The following is a 14,310-nucleotide window of genomic DNA, read 5'->3' on the forward strand; positions in this document are numbered from 1 at the left end:
GCTATTGCTCCGTAATTGTTAACTTATGATGACTTTAATGATAGAGCGTCTTCTTCTTACCGTTAAAAGGAAAAAGTATTGACCCTTAATCTAACTCGGATTGATTTATAAAAGGTTCTAATTTACTCCGTATTAGGGTAAAAATATCTAACACTTACAAACACAAACTTAAATGAAAAATTTAATCACATTCACATACTCCTAACTAAAAATAAATGCTATTAAATTTTTACTCATTTAGGAGTGTACATGTGTAATAGTTTGATGGTAATTTTGTACTTATACTAGATTTTTTTCGATTGGTAAGGAGAAAGACTCTATTGAATCAGAACCTCACACGGGTTAACCTAATCTGAGTTAGCGGACTAGTCGGAAAAGGTAGAAAAATCTTAAGAGTAATATTCCTTCGTAAGAGTAATATTCAAAATTTTGACATATAATAAATTTTAACTCAATATTCCTTAAATACGCATTTTTTTTTTTATCAAAATTCTCATTATACTGTCTATATCAGTACTATATCAATAAGGAATTCGGACAATTCTTTTTAGTGAGCTAGCATAAACCACTGACTTCCATTTGGTATAGATGTAGTTTGCTATTTTTTGGTATATGTCATATAATAAAGCAAAACTTGGACAAATTTATTAAAATCACGATAATCTAGTATTCCGTAATTAATACTAACATTTAGAAAAGTAAAAACAATGCTTTTGAGTTACCTGTGTTTGGTTTTTTGTTTTTTTAAAACATACTCCTTCTGTCCCCAAAATTTCGACCCTTTTGGGTTGATTTTGCGGTTATTAAGAAACTTAAATATCAGAATAAAAACATATTGAAAAGATAAATTTACATAGGGTTTGTAAAAAAGTAGAGAGATAAAGTATTAAAAATACATGAAAAAACAAAATTTTATATGGGGAACCTAATTTTGCACAAATGTTGTTGTAAATTGGTGGGTATTTTAATGCAAATGGGTCGATCATTTTGGGACTAAAATTAGGCTAAAGGGTCGAAGTTTTGGGGACGGAGGGAGTATAAAATTAAAACGGAAAACGGTCTAAACAAGCTCTTAATTAGCGGTTAAAATATATAAACCCTTTAATGAGTTTTTTTTTTTTTTTTTTTTAAAGGCTAAATTAAAAATATTTAAAATTAATTAAAAAAAAAAAAAACAATATTCGTAGCAGTAGTCAAATAAAAAGTGAAGATCCAACCTAAACTCTCTGACACAAAATTGCCTCCCACAGGTTTCGAACTAGGGTTTCACTTCACTCTTAACCAAACTCTGCTACTCTTATTCTTTTTCCCGGATTTTGATCTCTCTTCGTAAATTCGCCGGAAATATTCAAATGTCGCCGGCGACTCCTTTCCAAGTCGCCTCCCTTATTAACCCGCCGTCGTTTCCAAACTCCGTCGTCTGGTCCGACGATAACTTAATTGCCGTCGCTACTGGCGACATTGTCACTATTCTGGTAATTTTTTTAAATTTCTATTTTTGCTGAAATTCTTGAAAAAAAAAAGTTGTTTTTGATGAAATATGGTTGAATTAATTTTTCAGAATCCGGAACATCCTCAAAGTCCTCGAGGTGTGATCACTCTTACTCCTGGAAAACCTTTTCCAATTGGCGTTATTGATAAAGCAGGTAATCACATTTTCATTTATACTCAATTGCTAATTGTTTAATTTCATGCTATATATATATATATATATATATATATATATATATATATATATATATATATATATATATATATATATATATATATATATATATATATATATATATATATATAATCATCTTTAAAACAATCACATGTTTGATTTTATTTATGCTTATAGAATTAATTATTAATATTTAAATTTGATGTTAGTACTGGAATTGCATTAAAGATAATGAACTATATAACTTTTGGCTTTGCTCTGCTTGATTCGTTGAGCTCGGAAATTCTTGTTATGCTCTCGACTATAGCCCAATTAACTAGCTGAGGTTGAATTATATTATGTATATAGCTTAGGTTTTTCTAGTGCTTTGAGACCATGTTATAATTGAAAGTTAAAATTTTGATTTATGTAAGATTATGAGTCGGTTATGTTGGTTCATGTAGCCGACCTCACTTATGGGATTAGGCGTTCAATCAGAAGAAGATATAGGAGTCAAAGTTAATATATGAATAGTTTGTGTTTTTTGTGGGACTGTGATTTTGAAAAACAATGCAATGCCTTTATCACTCGGTATCATGCTACAAAAAGATGTGATAAAATTTTGCAGATTTGCTCTCTGGTTGCTTATTACCCACTTGTTTATCACGAGATCGTCAGCCTTGTGTTCGATCACTTTCATGGTCACCTGTTGGATTCACTCGTCACAATGGGTATGAAAGCATTTCATTTTAAGTGTCTTGTAATGGGTTATGTTTGTATCAGTATCCTTAGTGTTGATAATGTATGGCTTTTTCTATTTTTATTTTTAATTTTTAATTTTAAACTTGGGTTATTGGATATCATATGTGTTTGTTGGCAATTGTTTTTATCACGTTCCAGATGCTTGCTTGCTGTTTGCTCTGCTGAAGGGCTTGTGAAGGTGTACCGCCAACCGTATTGTGAGTTCCAAGCTGATTGGATAGAGGTATGCTAGATTGCTAGTAGTCAATTTGAAAGGGCTGTCCTTGAGAAGTTATATAGCTGCAAAAGAGTGACTTTCTTTATTTTAAAAAAGAAAAGATAGAAAGAGATGGAAAAAAAAAGTCTACCATTTGAGTTCCTAAAATTTATCAGTTGGGTAATTGGGTTAGTAAAATTCATAGAGACAGAACAGCAAGAAAGTCTACCATTCATGGCATTGGGCCAAACCAGCACGAAGCATGAATTCACAATTCTGTCACTCCCAAGCACATATGAAGGCATGGCGTCATGGCCCAAGGATCTTGGGAAATGGCATGTCATTACAAAGATAACTTATATCAAATTAAAAATTTTCCATTCATTTTTTTTTTAATATAAATTATAATAAAAGAAAATCATAGTCCAGGCTACTAGGGTCTTACATGATTTTAGTCCTGTCAAGTGTCAACCTTGTATTTGCAACTTGCAAAAAGGTGCTCAACATATTCATAAATCATAATTCATCCTCATTGCTAAATGAGATGTAGTTGGAGGAAATGGATAGCCTGTGACAGCCCTAAGAGGTCTCCAGAATGTCCAGATCCTTTCTTTGAATACTTATTGTTTAGAACTCTTAAGATAAGTTGTTTCATGACATTGTTTCCCAGGTAATGGACATCTCAGACATGATGCATGCATATTTTGCTAAGATCAATTATGGGGAGCCCGAAGCTCCCTCATCGGCCATGTTTGATGTGAGTTAGTTTTGCTTTTGTTTAATCAGATTTCCTTCTGTTTTTTTGTAAAACAATTTCATTTATAATCTTTTCAATGTGTACTTTTCATCATGCTGACTAGGATTCAGCTGGTCGAACAAGAGCTGAAAATACTACTGCTGCTGATCAAACAAATTTCAGTTTAAGAAGCCACCATAAAAGAAAAAGGGAGTATGTGCCTTTTTCTCTCTGTCTGGTGTAGTGTTTTTATTGAATACGGTTCCTTGGCTTTACTTTTCCTCTTCATTTCTGTTCCTAGACTACTTTCATGCATGACCTGTTAAAATGTGAAATTTTCTTTGTGGGATTTAAGAAGTTGTTTAATAAGTTCCTTTTTTGTGACAAATTTCTTCCACGTGTGTATTGTCTTTATGATCTTTATTGATTGGATCCTTTACTGAAGCAAGGACTGCAATCATCTACGAAAGATTGATGTTACAAATGCTGACTCTCTTTGTGACAGTCATGCAGTGAAAGCTGTGGCAGAGTCGGTCATTTTTCGAAGTTCAGATTTGGAAGAGAATTCCTCGGTGGAGGTGCACAGCATTTTCATTTGTGATTTTCCTTGCATATATTATCTTCTTACCAATTGAAACCGCTTACATGCAGATATTGAATGTATAGGTCTTCAAAATGGATGGTGAACAGAATGTCTGGGTTGTTGGCACGTTGCAGCATTTAGAAGGTCCAATGGCCCTTGTCCTGTTTCATGAAACTAATACAAGTGGTATATTTTTTTTCTTTTAATATTTTGTACTTAAACAGTTAAATGTACTATTTATTTATTTAAGCTGAATGATTTTTATATGTTCTCTTAGAATCTCAATGCTGTATTGCTTGACCTTAGGAGAACCAGAGTGGCTCAGGATGGATAATGAAAGCAATCTTCCCACCAAACAACCCAATGATCCGGGCGTACCTACAACTAATGGGAACTGCTGTTTCCCTGAAGTCCGTCCTTTGATTAATGTGGGTCGTCTTTCTGAACAAATATTATTGGCCGAGCATAGTCAAGGTGAAATTTTAAAAGCTGGGCAACCGGTTGAAGCCTGGAGTAGAGATAGGTAATATTAGATGGTGTCCTCTAGTTATGTCTCTGGTAATATATACACGTGCTTATTGCTCTATTTGTTCAACAATAAACAAAATGCCATTCAAAACCCTTGTTATGAGTTCAAATATTCCGGGAGCTTTCTAAACACTGACTGGATGTAAAAGACCATGACCTTTTTAGTGAAGCTATATTTGCCTAGTTGCCTTGTGTATTTTTTATGATGTAAATTGATTTGTGGGTAAAAACCACGATTTAATAGTATTATTGGAACTAGGTAATGTGTATTTACTTCCAACTTAATTTTACATGTGTTAGAAGAATGTTTACTACCAGAAACTAACTATGATAAGGACTTCCAAAATTATTTACTGGATGATACACACTATGTTAAAAAAAACTTCTATAATAGTCATGAACAATTCAGTTTAATTCCTCTATAAAGCAATTCAACATATATATGTCATTTATCCAGTATTTGTCTTTTGATTTTGCTGTGTAAACTATAATATTGATAAGAGCTTTCAATGTTGTCCCGAGTCACATATACCTCATCTGAAGCAACTCACTTTTGTCAGTAAAACAAATTGCTTATGTTTATTATTATTGCAGGTGGGTTGGAGGAGTTTTTGTGGATTTCTCTAATAAAGGCTTACTGGTCAAATTTAGTGGTATGTTCATGATTTTTACTCTTCAGGTCAATTTTAATGAGTTACTGGCATTTAATGTTGTATTGGTCATATATCTACTTCTGCTATAAGCCTATAACTAGTGAAAGTGTTTATTGTAATACGCTCAGAAGACTGAATCTCAGTCTTCAGAGATGAGGTATTAACTACTCCGTATTAAGCAGTGACTGTATGAGATGATGGACTATTGAAAGTTGTCTAGACTCAAGGGGAAGAATATTTTTGGTGAATGTGTGAATCAATGTATCTTAGTAGTGTTATACTGTTATATACTGTCGGAGGTGTAAAATTACGGCTCATATAAATATTCAGGAGATGTTAATATTATAGTGGATTGGACAAGTTTATTACTTTTTTATTCTATGTGATTTGTGCGTAAGATAGTGTTAAGGAGATGCTGTGGAGGAGGGTGGAATGGACCGCTTTATCTTTTAAAAATTAGACTATGAATCAATCCAACTCCGGTCTTATGTTTTCAGAAATGACTTTTTAAGTTTTTTCTACACTTGATCAGGAGATGCTGAGGCTGTGGCATTAAATCCTAGTGACGTTAGGTTAGCACCCATGTGGATTGCAGAAGAAAAATCATGGAAGGTTACTGTTGTCCAGTTACATGTGCAGGATTCATCAGAGGTATTGTATTCCTTCGATCAGTCTCATATTTTCTTTGATTTTACATATTAGCATGGAGTAATTATAGTTATATTAGCTTCCATCTTTTAGGTGTTTGTTTTGCAGTTAATGATGAACTTGAATATTTTGGCAGGTGGTGCTAAAGGGAAGTGGCTATGGGAAAGTAAACACCTCTTCTGAAAATGTTTCTGTAGCCAAAGATGGAATGACTTCCTCTAAAAGGACTCCAATTGATCATTTTAATTATCGTTTGACTGCTCATCAATATGCTTCTCACTCTTCAATCCTGGCATCGCTTGTTGTTGCATGGTCTCCGAAGCTGCATTTGTCTGCAACGGATCCCAAGAATATTTGTGATTGCTCCTGTTTATTAGCTGTTGGAACTAAGTCTGGAGGTATTTCAATCTGGAGGATTCATAGATCAGCATACTACTCTGTTGAGCATAGTTATAGTAATGATCCGATAAACATGGATTTTATGGGAGTCATTCAGGCTCATGATGCATGGGTCACTGCCTTGAGCTGGGGCTTTCTTGTCTCTGATTCGAATTCGCAGGTTCTACTGGCTTCTGGTTGTTGTGATGGCAGGTAGGTTCTGTTTGCACCATGATTACGCTACTTGTAAAGTTGTATATGAGTACATGTGATGAGCAAACTGAATGGCTTTTCAGTGTAAGGATCTGGAGTGCACGTGTCTGTGATATCATAAAGTTGTCCGAAACTGGCCAGTCTCCCTTCTCTCTAATTAATGAGGTACATTTCACTAATTCCACATTTGATGATCACAGATGTAGCTGTATGTTGAGCGTTACGTTGACTAGATTCTTCTCTTTTAATAGGTTACCTCTGGTGATAATGTACTAGTGTCAGTAATTTCTCTGTATGTTCCAGTTCAATCTCCAAGGAAGATTCTGTTAGCTGTCGGAAAAGGATCGGGGTCATTAGAAGTATGGGCATGTAATACAAAGGCCAAGAAAACAATTAAAGTTGGATCATATGGTGCTCATGTCCAAGCTGTAAGTTTATTCCTTAGATTGAATTCACGATTAAGAATTGAAAGGATTTTACTCATGCTTTACAACTTTCAGGTCACAGGTTTAGCTTGGGCTTTTGATGGACACTGTTTATATAGTTGCAGCCAGGTAATGGTTTAATAAAATGCTTATGAATTCATGATTATTTTTTTCTACTCAGGAAGCCTTTTTAACTCTCTTTTCTTGATTTCATCAAGTTATCCTAATCGTGTTAAGAAGCATATATGCTGTTCTATACTTGTGATGAAATTTGTCATGGAGTGATTGCCTATGAGGTTATGTGAATTGTGGAAAGAAGAAAAAATTTGTCTGCTCCTAGGCTTCATATGTTTGTTGGATTGCGTGGTCCGTATAGTTTGGCTGGTCACTGGTAACTTATATCATGTTTCTCTATTTATTGCGTATGGCAGTTGAGGGGGGGGGGGGGGGGGTCCATTCTAGAGGACGTGAAGTACCAATATTTCCCATTAATTTGTCATATGCTTGTGGCCGTTAGGAGGGGGGGGGGGGGGGGTTGTCTTTTTGCACGTTCCTTTTTTAGTGTGTTGACCAAACTATATATAATGAAATTATTTCATTAAATTTCATGCTTTTTGTGAAGTTTTAACTTCCATGGATTTATTACTTATAAGGGTTGTTGTTTAACTTGTTGGACCAAACAACACATCGATGCAAGATGCTACTGAAAGGTAGGAGAACTTAATCCAGAAAATTGTTTGTTGCTGTTAATGTAGGATAATTCGATGCGTGGATGGGTGTATCATAAGGGCTCTCTGTCTGAAGTATCTGTTCCACCAAACAATCTTGGAATCAGAAGCTCCTCTGATGTATGGATTTTCAGTCTCTTGATTTATAGACATCAGTATTGAACTTAAATGAGATTTAAAAACATTTATTCTTTTTTGGGCAGCATCCTTCTGTTTCAGACTCGTGCTATGGGGTGGCAATTTCCCCTGGAAATTTAGCTCTTGCTGTGGTATGAAGATTTCTCTCCCTGTTATTTTACGGCTATATTGTTACACATACACAAGTTCATCCTACAAACTACTGATGTTCAATTTCTTAAAATGCTTGTTTGTTGCTCACCTTGCAGTTTAGTTATTAATTTACTATATTCTTTGCTTAAACCATTGGCATTCACTTATGCACAGAAAGTTTTTGCTAGAGCTGGATGAGAAGTTCTGACTCACTTTAATCCCTTTTTCTTAGAATTTTAGCTTAGGCCTTTAGACTCTTCCGTCAGTCAAGCTACTTCAGGCTAAACCTCTCCGTCAGTCAAGCTAGTTTAAGATGCTCTACTCCATTTTTTGGAGATATGTTGATTCCCCAGGAAAACTTTTTTTTTTCCCCCCTTTCCTTCTGTATGTGTAATAGATTAACCTAAGGAAGGGAAATATTGGACCAGATTTTATCAATCACTTGCAGTCTTGCATAACTATTTACTTTTACAATTGAAAAATCACTTGTATCTGCTATGCTAACAAAATTTTACAAAGCTTTAGGGCCTGTTATCTTCAGATTATTTTCAGTTCAGTTCAGTTCTTAATTTCCTTCTCTCATAAAATATTCAATTCAGTTCAGCTCAGTTCAGTCAGGCCCTTAATTTCCTTCTCTCATAAAATATTTAGTTTAGTTCAGTTCAGTTCACCTCAGTTCAGTCAATCAGAACAGGCCCTTAATTTCCTTCTCTCATAAAATATTCAGTTCAGTCAATCACAACAGGCCCTTACCCCGCTTCAATTCTTTTTCCTGTCTTGGCTATATCTTATTAATAGAGTAGCTGTAAGGCACCTTTTTTTTGTGGTACTGTTAGCATATTTGAAAGATTTGATACATTAATACATATGATTGTAGACTACAATTACTGTGGCCTGTCCTTGTATAATGTGTACATGGTGTAGTAAATTACCATGTACCAGAAAAGGTACATATAAAGATTAACATTACCTTGTACCTCTCTTCAGGCACGCAGGTTTGATGCTGGACAGTTAGATCATATGTACCAGAAAAGGTACTCCTGATACCTGTTCAATTTTTCCTTGAGTAACTTGTGATTTATTATGATTGCTCTCTATTCCACTCTCAAAGTCGCGGCAGTGGCTACCACTCATTAACAGTACTTACCTGGCATTACAGTAAAGAGGTAGTGAAGTACCTACCCAACACGTATGATAGATTCAGGCCAAGCACAACCAGATAACAGAGAAAAGCAATAGAACAGTAAAATAGAGAAGAAAGATTGAGGCTTTAATTAATAAAACAACGGTTTACACAATCGATAGTTTTAGGCATTTAGCCTATCAATCTCTATAGTGACTTGAGGTCACAACTCTCTCTCAAGGATTCACTCCCAAATCCTGCCTCTCTTTTACTTTCTCCCCTCTCTCTATTTATACTAAAACTAAGGACTTTTTAATCTAATAAAGTAATAATACTAGACTACCTATATTGCCCCTTCTTAGGTTAATCTATTACATTATGAACATATTATCTCCTTTGTATGATTGCTGCAAATTATTGTATGATGCCACTAGCTCTATGAAGAACATTATCCTGCAAGATATAAGCTTTGTTTGAATGTGTTTGACTTCCTCTTGATTTAAAAAACTTTGTTTGAATGTTTTTTACTTTCATTTGATTCAAAAAGCTTTGTTTGAATGTGTTTGACTTTCATTTGATTCAATTAGCTTTGTTTGAATATGTTTGACTTTCATTTGACTCATTTAGCTTTGTAGAATGCATTTGACTTTCATTTGATTCAAAATGCTTTGTTTGAATGTGTTTGACTTTCATTTGATTTAATTAGCTTTGTTTGAATTTGTTTTACTTTCATTTGTTTCAAAAAGATTTGTTTAAGATTTGCAGGTGATATGTTGAATAGGTACCTTTTTACCATCTTTATTGCTCTTACTTTCCTAGTTTGAGCTTTTTGACATCTTCCTTTAACTTGACCCAACGGTCCTTTTTGCCCCTAGGCCTCTTGGGGAAACTCATCCAATCTAGGTGTCATGTCCTTCCATAACTTTTGTATTTGGCCATGTTTGACTGGTCACCATTTGCCCATATCATTTCTGGTTTAATGTCCGCATACTACTAGTTTCTAGTAAATTCATTCAAGTGTAATCTTCTGATTCCATGTACACTTGTGGTAATATTCTGTATCTGACACCGCTGAAAAAAAATATAAAGATATAGAAATTAGTTGCTTTGCACTGCAAAGGTAGAACTTCCATGTGTTGGGAACACTCGTGGAATAAAAACCCAAAACTGTAAATGAATGCATGAAAATTTTGTACTACGCAAAATAGTTTTTGTTCTCTAATATTTGTGGGTTGACATTTTGTGGGGTATGAGAAAGTCCAGAAGAGGCTCTGACTGTTAGAAATTTGTGTTTGGAAACTGTCTTGTGACTAAATCTGGTGCTGATTATTTGAAAAGCTTGCATTAATATATGTGTAGTGTGTGTCTGTGTGAGTGTATTAGAAGTATATGTTGAGCATGTGGACAGTAATATTTGTCTTGCTTTTAATATGCAGGACCCAGAGGGCTGGGGTTGAATTCTTCTGGATTGGAGGGCAACAGGTCGATATTCCGTCAACTGCAAATTTAGAGCTTGATGTTGAAGGTATCCCTGGTTTTTCCAAAGAAGAGCTAGGATATTGGGGATTCAAGCTGCTGAGGTCTCTAAAGCAGTATGAGTGTCATACAAAACTTCTGGTTGTTTGGGATATTGTAGCTGCTTTGTCGGCTTTCAAGCCATTTGCAACTAGATTTATTAAGCACATAGTTCTGAGGTGGCTGGAGTTAATATTCGAGGATTATCTGGATCCTTCTATCAACGATACCTTGTTAGAAGTGCCTGAATATATGTTGAACATCAGTTCTCGGCAGTTGCACCTGCTCAACATTTTATGTAGATGTGTTATACCATTAATTGATTTTGAGGCTGTCAAAGTTTGTGCCAAACCAGCTAACTTAGCCGATATATGTGGGGAAAAGAAATTGTGGATGGACATAATGATAAGTAGTGAGAAAGAACTCAGAGAGAGGCTCGTGGGTTTGAGTTTATCTACTGTTTATGCCCATATATCTGATCAGACCTTGAAAGCAGAGACTGAATTGTGGAATCCTGTTGGAATTACTCAAATGGTGAAGTGGGTCACGCTAAATCAAGATCGTGTGAGTCAACAATTAAGTCTTCTTGTATCTGAAATTGAAGGGCTTGGAGCAAGGTAATTTCTCAACATCTTTACTAGCTGCTGAAATTTGTCACTTGAATTATAGTGCGTAAGTTAAACTATTTAAATCAGTATTTGACACATAATGCATGCTACACAATGTTTAGAGTGATTTCTGGCAGCTTATGATCCTTTCTGTGGTTGAATTTATGCCTTTTTTTCCTCACCCTGCATTGGGTCTGTATATGAAAGTTGTAGCTACGTTGTAATCCTTTGCTGTTAGATGACTTCCATGTGGTCGTATGTACTTAAACAGTTAAACTTTTGAGCTCTCACTGCTGTAGAAACAGAAGACATCAAACCAAACCAAAGGGAAGAGGGGTGTGGGGGAAATAAATATCATGGAGTGTGAAACTACTGTATCTTTCTCGGAAATGATAGGTTTTATAGCTTAATGGTCATTTGCAGTTCCTTAAACAAACTCAAGTGATTTTTCTGCTGATGGTAGCTTTTCCAATATTTGATTGTATATTCTTTGGTCACACTAACTTAGTCACTCCTGCTATTCCGGTTTCTGTTGTATACATACTAACCGGGCTAAGTTACTCTAAAACAGGCTGCAAATCATGTATGATTACAACGCAGAAGAAGAGCAGTGTAGCTTTTGTTCAGCTGCTGTTCCTTTCGATTCTCCAGATTTTGCATCCTGCAAAGGCATAAAATCTAGTGATCAGGAATCCACTCAACAGCATAAACTCACTCGTTGTGCAGTCTCAATGAAGGTTTGCCCTCTTACTACTTTATGGTTTTGCACGTGTTGTCGGAGACGTGCTTCAAATTTGCCACCTCTCCAATTATTTACCATGAATAATAATCCCCCTGACATTTTGTCGTTCGTTAAACCTATGATAACTAATCTGTTACCTAATCCCTTGTGTCCCTTCTGTGGGATATCTCTACAAAGACCACAGCCAGACTTTCTACTATCTATATCACCTGTATAGCATAACATTATTACTACCAGTCTCTGTACAATGCCTCATTTGTTGTAATGATAACAGTTAATTTCTTAAGTGGTTCCTGCTATTCTGGTAGCGATGTCTGTCTGTATGTTTCTACGACGAATAAGATTAGGCCTGAGTTAGCTGAAATTAGGTCTCCATCTTGTGAGACTGGAATATCAAGTGTAATATTGTAATGTTGGTTCAGAACAGGAAATGCCATTAGTGTATATTATCAAATATCAATAATGTTTTACCATTGAATCTGTTATGCTACAATTCAATTTCAATGTACATTTTTTTTTTCCATATTTTCTTGAATTGGCTGATGAATTGTTTAATTTGGTTTAGTTTGGATTTCCTCAAATCAACTTGTGAAATTTAATACAGTAACAAAATTTCAGTTATACCTTCCTAGTGTTTTTTTTTTTTTTTTTTTTTTTTTCCATGATAATTATGCATACCTTTCTCTCTGTTTACTCTTTTCACAAGAGAGCAAGTCACGGATATGAACCTTCAATCTGATATAGCCTCTTAACATCTAGTAACTTCCATGTACCAAAAAAAAAAAAAAAGTACACGTAACTTTTAGTTGGAGTTTTCTTGCATTAATTTATGTACTTTAAGATTGATATTTTGTTGCAGTGTTTGTCCCACACTCTCAAGTTATATTCTATGAAGTACTTAATTAACTTTTGGTTGAGTGCAATTGGTGAGAGAAAATCGGTGAGACATAAAGTAATTTTGTGTGAGTAAAGTTGTAAGCAAATTGTAAGCAAATAATGACGGAAGGAGTATAAAATATGCATGCTAGGATTGCTATTTCTTGAAAACGCTTATGAACATGAGGTGCATATGTCTTAGTGCACCCATAATAAGTGACTCAAGACCCTTCCCACAATACTCTCTCTTCTATTTTGAGGTAGCTCACCATTGTAAAAGGTGACTCATTGGGTGAGGCTCCTCTCTCTTCCAAGTCACTGACTGCCCCGACACACGAGCCTAGTGACAAACAAGAAGATGACAAGTGGTAAATTTTTGCATTTTCATTTAATTTTATTTCCCCAAATTAACATAAAAAAAAATTTTAATTGTAGTGAGCTAGCTCACCATTGTGAAAAAAATAAATAAGTGACTCATAATAGTAACTCAAGTTAGTGGAATATAACGTGAAAGAGTTAAAATTAAAGAGAGAAATTGTGAGCTACTCCACTAATGTAGATGCTCTTATGAATGTTTTTTTTTTTTTTTTTTGAGAGAATGTTTATGTTGTTTATTCTTATGAAGAAAAACAAATCTAGGGATGAGGTTGTACTGAGATGTCTCTTGGTAAATTATGCTTATATTCATTCTCATTTTCACTATTTATAATTGGTTACTACACTGTTATCAACAAAAAGTGTTTTCTAAGTGCATCCACATCTAATGTCGTCACAAATAATAATATCTCTAGTGCTTATAAATCTTTGAGCTGTTCAAAAAATAGAAACACTAAATTAATTTAATTTTTTTCTTATTTTTTTTTTTTTTGAAGAAAAATTAATTTAATATAACCACGTGGAAAACATGATAGTAAATTATTTCATCAAAATCACAGTTAATATACACCCGTCATAATATTTAACTCCAATTATTTATGATGTGACTACATTAAAAATAAAATATATCTTCTCGGAAATCCACGTGCCTTAAAAAAGCCAAACAAAAGTCTATCGCCCTTTTGTCTGTGTATGAATCAATAAGACAACATACTGTAGGCAGCTATCAATAGTTTAATTATTAAGAGTACTGTTAAAAGTAGTAACCTTGCGTCTTGTATAATGAATGATTAGCGTAAAGATACTCATAAACTGCGTGATTAGCGTAATTGACAACCAATTTTATTAATTATTAAGAGTACTCCTTAATATCTAATTCACCTTAATTTCATTAATAAAAATTAATGGAAAAAAACATTGGTATATATATTGGAGGCATGATCTGATCTTGGAAATGTACTCCATATGATGTAATGTTGTCTTTGTTTTATTATGGTGCTCTATTAATATGATGGCCAGTGTTGAAAATAAATTGTACTCTGTAGGATTAGTTATTTAGTCCATAGTTATAAGTGTCCACAATTACTTGAGGTGTGTTCAAGTTACTTGACTTTAATTTTTAAAAACTTATTTTATCTCGATTTACAGAAATTATTTTACTTAGTTAAGATGACTGGTCCTCAAATAGCTATTTTTGCCCATGCCAATACTGGTTATCAAATATTTAATTCATATCACTCTCTTTTATCTCATTTATGGTCAATTCTCATACTCACTTATGCCTATATATTCTCATTGGTTGCCC

General features: G+C 34.3%; 1 protein-coding gene across 1 annotated transcript; it reads left to right on the forward strand.

Moving 5' to 3' along the window:
• The first annotated feature begins 1,253 nt into the window (after positions 1 to 1,253).
• LOC145564272 (uncharacterized) lies at positions 1,254 to 12,610 on the forward strand. The gene is made up of 20 exons (XM_081624595.1): positions 1,254 to 1,475; positions 1,562 to 1,646; positions 2,274 to 2,376; positions 2,546 to 2,630; positions 3,274 to 3,360; positions 3,464 to 3,552; positions 3,845 to 3,917; positions 4,006 to 4,108; positions 4,229 to 4,445; positions 5,045 to 5,103; positions 5,636 to 5,754; positions 5,888 to 6,342; positions 6,426 to 6,507; positions 6,594 to 6,770; positions 6,843 to 6,896; positions 7,523 to 7,615; positions 7,699 to 7,764; positions 8,753 to 8,799; positions 10,325 to 11,020; positions 11,583 to 12,610. Exons 1-20 carry the CDS (start codon positions 1,353 to 1,355, stop codon positions 11,968 to 11,970), a joined length of 3,201 nt encoding a protein of 1,066 aa, XP_081480721.1. The 5' UTR covers positions 1,254 to 1,352; the 3' UTR covers positions 11,971 to 12,610.
• Positions 12,611 to 14,310: the final 1,700 nt, after the last annotated feature.

The sequence above is a fragment of the Chenopodium album genome, chromosome 10 (assembly GCF_948465745.1).
Source record: "Chenopodium album chromosome 10, dcCheAlbu1.1, whole genome shotgun sequence".
Lineage (NCBI taxonomy): Eukaryota > Viridiplantae > Streptophyta > Magnoliopsida > Caryophyllales > Amaranthaceae > Chenopodium > Chenopodium album.